The sequence below is a fragment of the Budorcas taxicolor genome, chromosome 22, assembly GCF_023091745.1.
Source record: "Budorcas taxicolor isolate Tak-1 chromosome 22, Takin1.1, whole genome shotgun sequence".
Lineage (NCBI taxonomy): Eukaryota > Metazoa > Chordata > Mammalia > Artiodactyla > Bovidae > Budorcas > Budorcas taxicolor.
In genome coordinates this window covers 60,501,820-60,516,874 of record NC_068931.1, presented here as the reverse complement: position 1 = coordinate 60,516,874, position 15,055 = coordinate 60,501,820, and the positions used below count along the sequence as shown (strand labels likewise).

Below are 15,055 nucleotides of genomic sequence, written 5' to 3'. Positions count from 1 at the left end.
GTATATATAAATACATACATATAGATTATCCCTGTGTATATGGGGCTTCCCAGGTGGCACTCGTGGTAAAGAATCTGCCTGCCAGCGCAGGAGACGTAGGAGACATGAGTTGATCCCTGGGTCGGGAAGATCCCCTGGAGGAGGGCATGGCAACCCACTCCAGGATTCTTGACTGGAGAAGCCCATGGATGGAGGAGCCTGGTGTGGTACAGTCCATGGGGTTGCAAATAGTTGGACGTGACTGAAGTGACTTAGCATGCACGTACCTCTATATATTATTTGGTCAAGCATTTTGTTTCAAGTGTGCATTTTTTCCTGTCGAGATTCAGGATGACTGTTCAGGGAATTAAAAGGTGAGGTGACCACTAAAGGCTGGAGAAGCTGGAATCATTTTCACTTGAAACTCTCTAAGCGTTGGGAAATTTGAATTCATAACGCTTTTCTTTGCTTCTGACCCTGTTACTGTAGCCTGGCCCTGCTCTAAACATTTTACATGTATTGGCTCATGTAATCTCGAAAATCTTGTGAGGCCGGTATTATTATCTCTGTTTCACAGGTGAGAAGCTGAAGCATGGAAAGATTAAGACGTTTGTCCAAGGTTGCACAGCTGAGAAACCTAGGCATATGAAAGGTGTGGGATGGCTTAAGGAAACAAAGCCTTCTCTCTTTCTGAAGATAGATGGAGCCGCCACGGCCAACGATTGACTATTTAATAAAGAATAAACACATGCCTACCAAGTTCATTTAAAATTAATTGGAGCCTTTTTTTTCTTTTTCTGGGTGTAGTTAGTGATTTAAAGTCTCCTGGCTCTTTGAAGACTTGAATTTATCTTAGAAAAAAAAGCACTAGTTGGCTCCTGACGGTCTTTTCTTTCAGCTCCCCCAACATGAGAAAAGCCAGCCATTTGGCCACGGAGCCGGAGGCCCTGATGGCAGCTCGCCCCGCGGCCGGCGGAGCACGCAGCGGGGAGGCAGCCTGCGAGGAACCCGCTGTCCGCACGCACACCTGCGATGCCGCAGCGAGCGTCGCAGACGGCCGGGGAGACGGAGGGATGCAATCAACCACCCGACAGGACGCTGTGCGGGGCCGCGGCGGGCTCCCGGAGGGGCCGCCCTCGGCAGGCGGAGCCCGGCCTGCACTGAGGCGGTGAGAGCGTTCATTACTCCGAGTGGGACCCTGGGCCAATTTTCAGGAGCCGGGAGAACAAAGGTAACGGTGTAGATGCAGATGGAAAATGAGGAGACTGGGAGACGCTGGTGAATTATGTAGGCGGCTTTCCTTTCTCTAACTAGAATACTCTCACCTGCTGTGGGCCGAACAGGCGTGACATATTCACACAGAACTTCCTCATTTCCGCGAACAGTGCTGGTGTTCATTGAGCTCCCTGCTTGTTTACTTGGCTGAGGACATTCTCTGAATTTAGGAGCGATTTGAAAGTAGGGTTTCATGGACAGGATCCCAAAATCCACACACACACTCCAGGAAAGCACAGAGGGCCGGCTGTTCCCATACCAGCAGAAGCCTGTTTCAGTTGCTGACTGGTTCCTGCTTGCTAGAGATTCCTCAAGCATTTATTAAAAATTTAGGTGATCCAGACATATCTTTCATGTATATATAACTAAATCTGGAGACTTGATTTTAGGTTTTATTAGTAAATGATGACCAGCTTATATGCCTGAACATACCATAAACTTTCTAGAAATGAGATTATAAAAGTCCTGATAATGTCATATATATGCCTATGGCTGATTGATGTTGAAGTTTGGCAGAAACCAACAAAATTCTGTAAAGCAGTTATCTTTCAATTAAAAATAAATTTTAGAAAAGTCCTGATAATCTTTTTAAAATGTTCAATGACCTTTTATCCATAGCATTTTTAACCTGGGTGATGTGTTAATTTTTGGATGATTTAATATGTATTTTATTCTTAGGAATATGAACCTCATTTATTGGTAATTAAAATGCAGAAGATAAATTTGATAGCCAAGCAGCATATAACACATTCAAAGTATTTTAAAAGAAAATAACTTTTATAGGAAAAAAGGAGAAAGTGAGCAATTTGAGGAAAGATAGCAGGAAAGTAATCTGCAGATGGGTTTATTGAGTGATAGCCAGAGGTCCGGCCTCCAGGGGCTTCTCTCTGAGAATCCGGGAGCCCCAGGGTCCTGCTTGGGCCTGGGGACCCCGGGGACCATACCTTGTCCCTGTGGGACAGCACAGAGCCCGAGTCTGGCCACGTGCATTCTGATCCTTCTTTCCAACCAAAATGCGGAGAGACGATTGTCTCCAGTTCTGATGCGTGGAATTCTGTTTTACCTCTGTTCTGGGACGTTAGTCTTCAGCAAACCTGTGGCTGTTGCCTCGTTCCTGCCAGTCTCTCTCTCAAGGCCTATAGTCAGGACTTCCTTGGCGATCCACTGTTAACACTCCCACACAGGAAGCACAGGTTCGATCCCTGGTCGGGGAAGGTAAGACTCCCGCAGGCCACATGGCGTGGCCCGAAAGAATAAAGACCTGGAGCCTTGCCCTAGAATAAGCCCCGTGGTCCCTGCCTCAGGCCTCCCGCCCGTTCACTCCTGGATTCCTCCTGACCGGGATCTACTGGACTAGACGGGCGCCCCACTACAGCTTATCCCGATGCCAGCTGTCCTGCCTTGCTGGCCGACTGATGGGCTTCAACAGCTTATCACCTGAAGCAGCACTTTCTGTTGGCCAGACAGGACTCCCTCATGCTGTGTACCTCCCTCTGCTCCATGCTTGCAGTGGATCTAGGCCTGCTGGTGTTTCTCTTTCCTTCCTAGATATGTGTTGAGATAACGACCTTAGTCCTGGATAATGCATGTTCATGCTAGGGGTGTGTGTGTGTGTGTGTGTGTGTGTGTGTGTGAATTTCCTTCATTCCTGACTGTTTTCTGTCTCTTGTCATTTAGTAGAGTGACTCCTGAAAAAACCAAATTTCCGATGCTTACCACTCAGGAGTCTATAACAGAGTCAGAATCTAGAAAAAAGATGTGGAATTATCCACTGAATGTTCTCATTGACTCTTTTAGAAACAGGGTCTGAGTTTTTCAAATCGTTCTTGTTTTATTTCAAACATTTTCCCTCCATAAAGTTTTGTTCTCTAAAGTTTTCCCCACAGTTCTCTGATATGAGTAGATCAATCAGAAGATAGATATGTATTATCGGCTTTTGATATAAATGTAATGTTTGTATTATAAATATAAATTTATAATAGAATTGGTTTATTTACTTACATTGTTTTTTGGGGGACAATATGATTTAACTAATTTCTTCCCATCTTATACACTTAAAAAGCTTAAGATTGAACTGTCACTTGTATAAAATTGTCCTAACTTATAAAGATTCATTGCCTACTAAAAATCAAGTATCAGAATTGAAACAACAATTTTAGCCATTTTAATGCCTGAAAATGTAAAATGTTTGCTGCTTGGTTAGAGGAAGCAGATTTCCCCTACTAAGATTAATCTCAGGAGAGAACCGTCTTTATTAAACGGCAAAAGTACATTTTCCTTCAAAATGGCAGCTGGTGAGGGAAGTAGCAGCTGACAGAAAAGGCCTCTGACAAATTGGGGCGTGTTTAAACTGTGCGCTCTGTGCTGACACCCAAGATTCATTCGTGTGGCCTTCGACAGTTACTGTGACAGATGGCCTCAAACAGCCCTGGAGCCCTGATCTTTTGTGTCGAGCTTCAGAGGCTGGGCAGTTGCTCAGGAAGGTTAAAGTGTCAGCCTGTCCACCAGCTGTTTGCTGTTTGGTTCCAGGGTCGATGGGCAGTGCCCATGGCTATAGGAGCAGCTCTCCGCCTGCTCTTGAGGGGGAAGCGTCTAGGCTGGAATCTTGATGTTCAAAACATACTTTGGAGAGGCTGGTTTGTAGGTTTACCATAGAAAGTCAGTCTACATGGATTCAAAGCTGTTGATAACAGTGGGAGTTTTCTATGTCTGTTCTTTCTATAGTATATGGAAACGTGTTTATATATGTTATTTTTTTCCGTTTTTAAAGTAAAAATGTCAGAGGTTCACAGACATTGAGAGTGTACAATAATCACCGTTATATTCACACTAAGACTCAACAGCTTTATTCACACTAAGACTCAACAGCTTTATTCACCACTAAGACTCAACAGCTTTTAACGCTTTGGTGTCCATGTGTCTATTTGGCAACATCTGGGGTCTTTTTGGGGGCCTCCCTGATGGCTCAGTGGGTAAAGAATCTGCTTGCAGTGCAGGAGATACAGGAGATGTAGGTTTGATCCCTAAGTTGGGAAGATTCCCTGGAGCCTAAGGGAATGACAGTCCACTCCAGTATTCTTGCATGGAGAATCCCATGGACAGAGGAGCCTGGCGGGCTACAGTCTATGGGGTGTGCAAAGAGTCAGACTTTATAGATTATTACAACTCAGAGGATGCTATGTTTTTTTTTTAGCAGGTAGAGGCAAGAGATGCTGCTAAACATTGTAAAATGTATATGACACACCCCCCAACAAAAGATTATCTACCCCTAAATGTCAATAAGGCCACGACTGAGCACTGAGGGGTGTGTGTATGTGTGTTGCTGAAGCCATTGACAGGGAGTTGTAGTCATAATGATATTTCACTTCTAAATAATATGAAAAAAAAAAAAAAAAGCATTTAAAGAAAGAGTTTCCAGAGATGGAAGAAGCAAAAAGAAAAAGTGAATTAGATACAAGGGCAGATTCTCGGATATAAGGCAAATGTGTGGAAAAACCTGATTGAGTTGTTGGTCACATCCGGGTCCTTGGCAGAAATGATCTGTATGGTTGTCCCAATCGCCACATCTTCAGGTACCTCCACAAAATAAAAGCCAGGGTCGAACACAGGGGGCTCATCCACGTCTTCCACACTGATGTGCACCGTGGTTGTGTCTTGAAATGGGCCCAGGTTCAGAAACCGCATCTCGAGGTGAGGGTTGGCTCCCTCCACTTTTAAGGTGTAGCTTTTCTTTCTTTCAAAACTCAGGGGCTGAAAAGTTAGGACAGGAAGATTGCTTAGTTAGGAGCATATATGTCAAGGTTCTAAAGGATGGATGATACTGATGGCTGGCAGGTAGTTTCCCAAATGCATTAACATGGTGGGAAAGAGGCAAGAGGAAAAATAAATGGAAATTTTTCTTTTGTTCCATGGTTCTTGCAGTTTCAAAAATTTGGGTAAAGAAAGTAAAGAGGATGGTAGATGCTTCAGAGATAGTAAGGAAAGCCAGCCTGCTGATGAAGAAAACCCCTGCACCCTGGGCAAGGCCGACTGGCCTGTCTCCTGTGTGACCTGCATGGTCATCGTTAGGAAGGCTTGTTCATTCGAAAAGGTGTCATGATAATCGAGAGCGAGTTTGAGTTCTGCTTCAGTATATCCAAGCAACTGAGGCCTAGGCTTTTCTGTTTTTTCCCTTAAAAAAAAAATTATTAAGTACAGAGGCAATAGTGATCTTTTCTAAGAACTATCAATAAAACCTCACGAAGGTTTTTAGTGCATTGTGTCAGGTCAATATTTGTGTGTTTAGTTTATCATAGACAATCTCTTTTAAAAACCTGATCCTGTGCCTCATTTTACAGTTAAAGAAACAGGCTCAGAGAGCTGGAAGACTGGCCAAAGCTGATGTGGTCCGTGTCAGGGTGGGAAAGCTGCTCAGGACTTGTAGCTTTCTCATTCAGAGCTCATCCACAGAAGTTTAACTTTGTCTAATAAAATCCCGTGTCATGACATATAACTTTTTTGGCGTTTCCTTTTTTGGACTCTCTCTACCTCCAGAATATTTTATGCGAAATACAGCACTTCAAGGCAGAAAGCAGACTTGAATGTTGTCTCTCTAAGCATAATCCATTTACGGTTTTTTAAACTGACAAAAATGTATAAAAGTTTTAACCAACACCTCAAAATATCATTAATAATTTTAAGAATCAGGGAAACTCAATTCTATGCAATAATTGCAGAGGATAGGAAAGCAGTTCCTAAAGCTTAAAAGTCACATGCCAGCTTAAGTGGTGACTTAGCCATTTTTTTTTTTTCATGAAATATGCTGCATGTCAGCACATTTCATGTTAGAAAGAGGCAAGTGTCTATTAAAGCAACTAATTTGCTTTTGAGAAACCAACAGCAGGAGAAATTGCTTTAACTAAATTTATTATTTTCAAATTCTAACCAAGATTTCTGTTTACTTTGTTGCATTGTTGATTTACCACTTGTTCCGTATTTACTTAGCACCGCAGGTTGTACCCTTTGTTTCTTAGAGTCCACTGTTCTCATCTGAACCAAGGAGCCATTCCTGCCAGCCTCCTTAGCTCCAAAACTCCTAGTCAAAAGACAGGGTTTTCATAAACAGGAAAGTCTGCCACTCAGGTTTCAATAAATCTGACGGAATAGATTTACCAATTTATTTTATTTATGCTACTCTTTTAAGTCTAAACATCTGTATTTCCTGGTAATTTATTAATACATTGAATTCTTTCAGAATTCTATACCTATGTAGAAGTAACCCAGAGTGGACACTGATTGTTTATGTTAGGTTTGAGCTGGGCAAGATATGTTGTTTCTGTAATTTTAAGTCATTTTTCTAATTTGGCATGAATTTCGTAAAAATTAAGATGTAATTTATATACCTTAAAATTCGTCTTTTTTAGTGTAAAGTTTTGCAGGTTTTGAGAAATGTATATCCTTCACCCTGTTACCTCCTGACCAATGCTTCTTTGTGGTCAAATCCCACCCCTGGCACCTACTATCTATTTTGTGTCCCCATTACAAGATTGTCATATATATGTAGTCATTCAGTATGTAGTCTTTTGAATCTTGTTTCTTTGACTTAACATATGCACTTGAGATTCATCCCTGTCTTTGTGAATGTGGAGTTTGTCCCTTTTATTGCCAAGTATGGATTTCCCAGGGGGTGCTAGCGGTAAAGAGCCCGCCTACCAATGTAGGAGACACAGAGTCCTGGGTTTGATCCCCGGGTTGGGAAGATCCATTATATGGATATACCACAGTTTATCCATCCTCCAATGGAGGAGGATGTTCCCAATTTCTGACAGCTATGAATGAAGCCACTATGAACGTTTGTAGACAGGTGTTTGTGGAAGCATAGGTTTCCATTTCACTTGGGTAAATACCTTTGAGTGGGATTGCAGGAGTGTACGGTAAGTACGTTTCTAACTTTTTAAGAAACTTCCAAACCAGTTTTCAAAGTGGTTGTACCATTTCGCATTCCCACCAGGAATGTATGAGAGTTCTGGTTGCTGCACATCCTTGCCGTCATTTGGTTTTGTCAGTTTTTCTGATGTTAGCATCCTAGCGGATGTGAGGCAGTATCTCATGGTGGTTTTGATTGCATTTCCCTAATGCCTAATGATGTTGAGCATCTTTATATCTTCTTGAAGAGTTCTTTACGTATTTTATATTACAGTCCTTTATCAGACAGATTTGCAAATATTTTTTCTCAGTCTGTGTATTTTTTCACTCTTTTATCAGTGATGAGAAGACACTCTTAATTTTGATAAAAATCTCATTTATCACTTTTTATTTTGTAGATTGGGGTTTTGGTGTCATATCTAAGAAATTACCTAATCAGGGTCACAAAATTTTCTCCTGTATTTTCTTTTAGAAATTCTATAGTTTTAGTTTTTTATATTTAGGTAGATCATCTAAATTTCTTTTTATAGGTATGAATCAAGGTTCTCTCTCTCTCTTTTTTTTTTTGGATACAGATGTCCAAATTTTCTAGTAGTCTGTTGAAAGACTATAGTTAGTTTTTAATTATTGTTAAAATTTCTTTTTAAATAACTTACTTGAAGTGAAGTGAATTGAAGTGAAAGTTGCTCAGTCCTGTCTAACTCTTTGTGACCCCATGGACTATACAGTCTGTGGAATTCTCCAAGCCAGAATACTGGAGTGGGTAGCTTTTCCCTTCTCCAGGGGATCTTACCATCCCAAGGATCGAACCCAGGTCTCCCCCATTGCAGGCAGATTCTTTACCAGCTGTGCCACAAGGGAAGCCCAAATAAGTTACTTAGTCATTTTTATATTATTTAATGTTATTGTATCCCTTAAGTAATTTTATTGCTTAAGATTTAAAGAAAACATTGCCTTAATACCTTAAACTTTAAATTGCCCATAATTGATATATGAGTTTGACATTTCTCTCTTGAGAAGTTTTTGTACATGTTTTTACATATTTAAATAATAAATAAAACAGTAGAAGTGTCTGAGACCCCTAGTTAAATTCAGGAAATTTCCTAGAGTTGGAGCACATAAAAATGAAGTCATCGTATCCTTGAAAATTGAGTAATGAATATTATGTCAGAAAATAGTAATGCAGTTCCCCTAAGCAGAATTAATCATTCCCTCTTCTCCCACAGCACTTTGTCTTACTTTCTTTCTGTGTTAGCTGCCTTCACGATACTAAAGGGCAAAGACTATGATTTAGTCAGATTTTTATTCCCCAGTGCCTAGGGAGGGCTTAAAACCCCAAATGTTGTTACCTTGTGTAGTGCAAAAGTTAGTCAATGTATTAACGTGTACTAGTTGAGTGGCGATATATACAGATGTTTTATTTCTATATTTCAGTGATTGAACGATACCAATTTTTTCATACTTTGACATTTTGGAGATCGAGTTGCTTCTGCAATTGACGGCACCCTGGAGCTTCCGTGGGAGGCGGGATGCAGTTGCCAGTGTCTAGGCTGGCTAAACCTGGGCAAAGTCATCAGGGCTGCACTTCATGTGAGTTCTGCGTGTGTTGGTAATACATGTGCTGAATTTTGCTGCCTTCCAAAATGTCTTTAAAAAGATTGTATTATGATTCAACATTGAAACAAAAGTTTCTCTGTAGGCAGAATGACATGGAAGCAACAGCACTGATATCAGTGAAGCAGATACGTCTGGGTTTGCAGGAGCTTTTCCAGTGACTACAGACCGAGGAATAAGAAAGCACTGCACCATTAAAATGAGCAGAGTGTTTTTTTTTTTTTTAATGTGATATATAAAACAATGATGAGAATTCATGGCACCTTAGGTTTGATAAAATACAAAAGCTTTCTGCTTTGTGGCCTAAGAGGGGAGTGGACTGGAAACAATTGTTTACTGAATGCTGGAAGATGGCAGACGCACTGAAGACATAAGATCAAGCTCATACATAGAATACAGAATATTCTGAAAATTATATATTTCAAATTATCTTTGAAGCATTTAAATTAAGAGTGACAGTGAAGTCGCTCAGTTGTGTCCGACTCTTCGTGACCCCATGGACTATATCCTACCAGGCTCCTCTGTCCATGGAATTTTCCAGGCAAGAGTACTGGAGTGGGTTGCCATTTCCTTCTCCAGGGGATCTTCCCGACACAGGGATTGAACCCAGGTCTCCCACACTGCAGGCAGACGCTTTACCCTCTGAGCCACCAGGGAAGCCACTTAAATTAAGAGACTGAAAGTCAATTGATGGATTACTTGAAAGGCAAAGAGACCCAAGGTGCTGAGTAGTGATCAGCGTGGCTTTATGAGGATCCAATTCTATCAATTCAACTTAGTTTCTCTTTTCGAAAAAGTATGTGCTATTTTAGACAAATAATAGGCCCGAGAGAAATAAATCAAAAGTAGAACTTTTGTTTCAATTTTACATGACATTACTAATGAAAGATGGGTGTGGATTGAGCGTCTGAGTGACTGTTGTTCCAAAAGTATAGATTGATTAGTCAATAGCCGGTAAAGTATTTGTTACATTTGACTTGTCCATCTACTCAACTTACTGACCTCTCTCTTAATTCCATTTTCTGACACCTCATAAGGTCAGAAGACAAATCCAAGTGACCTTGCTGCCACTGCTGCTGCTGAGTCGCCTCAGTCGTGTCCGACTCTGTGCGACCCCATAGACGGCAGCCCACCAGGCTTCCCCGGCCCTGGGATGCTCCAGGCAAGAACACTGGAGTGGGGTGCCATTTCCTTCTCCAGTGCATGAAAGGGAAAAGGGAAGGGGAAGTCGCTCAGTTGTGTGTGACTCTTAGCGACTCCAGGGACTGCAGCCCACCAGGCTCCTCCGTCCATGGGATTTTCCAGGCAAGAGTACTGGAGTGGGTTGCCATTTCCTTCTCCAGGGGATCTTCCCGACACAGGGATTGAACCCAGGTCTCCCACACTGCAGGCAGACGCTTTACCCTCTGAGCCACCAGGGAAGCCACTTAAATTAAGAGACTGAAAGTCAATTGATGGATTACTTGAAAGGCAAAGAGACCCAAGGTGCTGAGTAGTGATCAGCGTGGCTTTATGAGGATCCAATTCTATCAATTCAACTTAGTTTCTCTTTTCGAAAAAGTATGTGCTATTTTAGACAAATAATAGGCCCGAGAGAAATAAATCAAAAGTAGAACTTTTGTTTCAATTTTACATGACATTACTAATGAAAGATGGGTGTGGATTGAGCGTCTGAGTGACTGTTGTTCCAAAAGTATAGATTGATTAGTCAATAGCCGGTAAAGTATTTGTTACATTTGACTTGTCCATCTACTCAACTTACTGACCTCTCTCTTAATTCCATTTTCTGACACCTCATAAGGTCAGAAGACAAATCCAAGTGACCTTGCTGCCACTGCTGCTGCTGAGTCGCCTCAGTCGTGTCCGACTCTGTGCGACCCCATAGACGGCAGCCCACCAGGCTTCCCCGGCCCTGGGATGCTCCAGGCAAGAACACTGGAGTGGGCTGCCATTTCCTTCTCCAGTGCATGAAAGGGAAAAGGGAAGGGGAAGTCGCTCAGTTGTGTGTGACTCTTAGCGACTCCAGGGACCGCAGCCCACCAGGCTCCCCCGTCCATGGGATTTTCCAGGCAAGAGAGCTGGAGTGGGCTGCCGTCGCCTTCTCCGAGTGGCCTTGGCGAAACGGACACGTATTTTGATTAGGCATGCATCTAGTCTTAGCAATGACAGGGAAAGACAGTGTTCTGCCTTATGGGACTTAATCTTTTCTCCAGGTGAGGGAGCTGAGATTTTTGAGATTCCTTTCAGATACAGCCATAACGCTGTGACCAACCTCATTATATACAGAACTGTAATAGTTAATATTTTTTAAATTAATGGCTTACAGTAAGGTCTAAGATATATTCTAGTAATACGATATAAACTAATAGTATTGTGTTATTATTAAGGGGGCTCTCCTGGTGGCCCTGCCTGTAATGCAGAAGATGATAAAGAATGTGCCTGCAGTTTAGGAGCCATGGCTTCTATCCCTCGGTCAGGAAGATCCCCTGGAGTAGGAAATTGCAACCCACTCCAATATTCTTGCCTAGGAAATCCATGGACAGAGGAACCTGGTGGGCTACAGTCCATGGGATTGCAAAGAGTTGATTAAATATTGTTTTAAGATATAAAATAAAATTTAAAATATACTGAAACCTCAACATTTCTTTCTTTGATTGCTTAATTTTTTTAAAGATAATTTTTGCCTTAAAGAGACAATAATTATCCAAAAATTGAACTTTTACCTTGTTAATAGTTACCAGTCATGGTAAGCAATGTATTATTAATTTATAACTTGAGGCATGCCACATAGAGGGAACCAGAGATCACACTGTCAACATCCACTGGATCATTGAAAAAGTGAGAGAATTCCAGAAAAACATCTACTTCTGCTTTATTGAGTATGCCAAAGCCTTTGACTGTGCAGATCACAACAAACTGTGTAAAACTCTTTAAGAGATGGGAATACCAGACCACCTGACCTGCCTCCTGAGAAATCTGGATGCAGGTCAAGAAGTAACAGTTAGAACTGAACATGGAACAAAAGACTGTTTCCAAATTGGGAAAGGAGTACCTCAAGGCTGTATATTGTCACCCTGCTTATTTAACTTTTTCGCAAAATGTTGGGCTGGATGAAGCCCAAGCTGGAATCAAGATTGCCAGGAGAAATATCAATAACCTCAGATACACAGATGACACTATCCTGTGGCAGAAAGTGAAGAAGAACTAAAGAGCCTCTTGATGAAAGTGAAAGAGGAGTGTGAAAAAGCTGGCTTAAAACTCAACATTCAAAAACTAAGATCATGGCCTCCAATGTCATCACTTCGTGGCAAATAGATGGGGAAAAAATGGAAACAGTGAGAGACTGTTTTGGGGAGGGGCTTCAAAATCACTGCAGTCAGATGGTGACTGAAGCCATGAAATTAGACACTTGCTCCTGGGAAGAAAAGCTATGACAAACCTAGACAGCATATTCAAAAGCAGAGACATTACTTTGCTAACAAAGGTCTGTGTAGTCAAACCTATGGTTTTTCCAATAGTCCTGTATAGGTGTGAGAGCTGGACTCTAAAGAAAGCTGAGCACCAAATAACTGATGCTTTTTAACTGTGGTGTTGGAGAAGACTCTTGAGAGTCCCTTGGACTGCAAGGAGATCCAACCAGTCCATCCTAAAGGAGATAAGTCCTGGGTGTTCACTGGAAGGACTGATATTGAAGCTGAAATTCCAATATTTTGGCCACCTGATGAAGAACTGACTCATTTGAAAAGACCCTGATGCTGGGAAAGATTGAGGGCAGGAGGAGAAGGGGACAACGGAGGATGAGATGGTTGGATGACATCACCGACTCGATGGACATGAGTCTGAGTAAGCTCCGGGAGTGGGTGATGAACAGGGAGGCCTGGCATGCTGCAGTCCATGGGGTCGCAAAGAGCCGGACACGACTGAGCGACTGAACTGAAGGGTCCCCTTCCTGTAAAATGACGACAAGCCAGTGTTCACATGTGAACAAAAGGAGTAAGGGGTTTTCTTTGCTGTTTTGTCTGTGTTTTTGGCCTCGATGTGCAGCACATAGGATCTTAGTCCCCTGAACAGGGATTGAACCTTGCCCTGGGGCTTCCTAGGTGGCGCTAGTGGTAAAGAACCTGCCCGCCATTGCAGGAGACACAGGAGATGCGGGTGGATCGATCCCTGAGTTGGGAAGATCCCCTGGAGAAGGAAATGGCATCCCAGGCAAGTATTCTTGCTGGGCTAATCCCATGGACAGAGGAGCCTGGGGGATTACAGTCTGTGGGGGTCGCAAAGAGTTGGACATAACTGAGCAACGTAGCCGGCAGATGCCCTTGCCTTGTAAGCTGGAGTCTGAACCATTGGACTGCCAGGAAAGTCCAAGAGGTTTTCCTTTCTTAATGACAGGAAAGTGTTTACCAGCGGATTTAAAGCAATGCTATTAATAATATAACAGTCCTTACTAATATTGCATACATGCTCAAAGCCTCCCCTGAAATGACTTGGAAGAAGGAGCTTGGTTACCTTCTTGACGGTTATGATGCCCACTTGGAAGTTGGGATCCGTGTTGATGTCGAATGCGTCCGCCCCGTCCCCATCCACGATCGTGTACTTCATCTCTGCGTTGATTCCTTCATCCAGGTCCTTGGCAAACACCCTCCCCACAGTCGAGCTAACTGGAGCTGATTCCAACACACTCATCTGGTAATGTTCTGTGAAGAAGTCAGAACATGCAGTTTTTGTAACCTGTCACTACACAAAAAAGCGCCTCCCCTGTATCACATCACATCCGCCACGCTGTGCAGAACATCTTTTTCATCATCCAAAGTTAAAACTTGAGTTCTACCGATGAAAAAACTGAGATCCAAAGGGCTAAGCAGACGTTACTGGGTTATAGCCTGCACTGGATGTCGGATGAGGAGGGGCCAAGATCCCTTGATCATAATCCTAGGAGGACAGGAGGAAAGCAAAGACACTGCTTACCTCAGTAGCTGTGACTCCAGGGTGGTAGGGAGCACCCTGCTTTCCAGCCTTTCAGCTCTTCCTGATGCACTGGCCCCCAGGGTTAATCCTGCCGTGGTCACAGAGTGCCTGCGTATTCGGTTTGTGTTTCAGAGGCACGTGTCTTTCTCTGTGGCCTGGCTGGCACGCCGAGCACCCGTCTGTGACCGGCTGCCCACGTTCGGTGCTGACCGGCACCCTGCAGAGGCGGCCCGGCCCCGGAGCCCCGCTCTGCAGGCGTCTGTGCGGGCCGTCCCTCGGGGTGTCTGCACTGGGGCCTGTGCCCTGGTGGCTTCTCCACGGACACATCTCGGTGCTGCGCGTTCTCTTTTCTGGAAGACAATACCCCCAGAGTTCTCACCTGTGCGGGGAGCTCAGAGCCGGTGGTGTTCTTTTCAACCTGATAGCCTGAATCCACTCGTTCGGTTCATGTTCATCTCCGCGGAGCAGCATTTTCATTAACTTGCCTCCTCTGGGGCTCAGCCCTTTGACGCTCTTCACTCTTCTGTCGGTCGTGGTGTGGATGACTACAGACTCAATCAAACAACCGCCTTCTGGACGCACACGGCGCCTCTGGTTCTCGCTCGCATTGCGGGCTTTGGGGCATCACCCTGGGAAGTCGGGGTGTGAGCGTTGCCTTCTCACAGTGACCTGGGGGCTGACGGCACCCAGCCAGCGCTCAGCAGCCTCCCTCGAACGGGAGGAGAAACCTTGGCTGTTCTTCGCCGACGCGAGCCAGGAAGTGGCTAATGTCTGCGCTAAACTGCAGGCGCTTGGATTTCATCTCTCTGCATTCTCTTCCAAAGTTGTTGATGGAGCAGACTTTGCTACTGCAGAACATGTTTGGGAAAAACAATTTTCTCCAGGAAAGTTAGGCGTTCTGTGTCAAAACAAACATCTTGTCCATACAATTTCTACACATAATGCATTATGTTAGAAATAAGTAGCCTGAGGTCTTGATATTCCATTATATTTGGTTAAATTAAAGGTGACTGCGCTTCTTCAGTATAAAACAGGAGGTGTGTCATTGTGTCAACAACCCCTAATCAGTGATGATAATATTTGTGAAAAAGAAGGAAAGCAGGATTCAACGTAACTTTCCTACAGTAGGTCCAAATCTATATGAACTGTGTGATAACTTTGCCCTTCTTCTCTTTCTGCCTTCTCGGAGATCTGTCTGGTGTCAGATTACAAAGCCAGAGGACAGTCCAGGGATGTTCAAGAGTCTGTAGTCTCGTGTGCTCAGCGTGAGCCATCCATGAAATGGTAAAGATGGGTCAGCCGAGCACGTAAGAAA

The 15,055-nt window shown here is 43.4% G+C and overlaps 1 protein-coding gene across 1 annotated transcript in view; it reads right to left on the bottom strand.

The window, feature by feature from the left end:
* The window catches only part of CDH20 (cadherin 20), a 51,271-nt gene that overhangs the window by 20,149 nt on the left and 16,067 nt on the right, over window positions 1–15,055 (bottom strand). The window contains exons 5-6 of the mRNA XM_052660386.1: window positions 13,282–13,469; window positions 4,751–5,004 (exon numbers count right to left, since the gene is read on the bottom strand). Coding sequence (XP_052516346.1) covers window positions 4,751–5,004; window positions 13,282–13,469 — 442 coding nt within the window. The remainder of the gene's footprint in view (window positions 1–4,750; window positions 5,005–13,281; window positions 13,470–15,055) is intronic.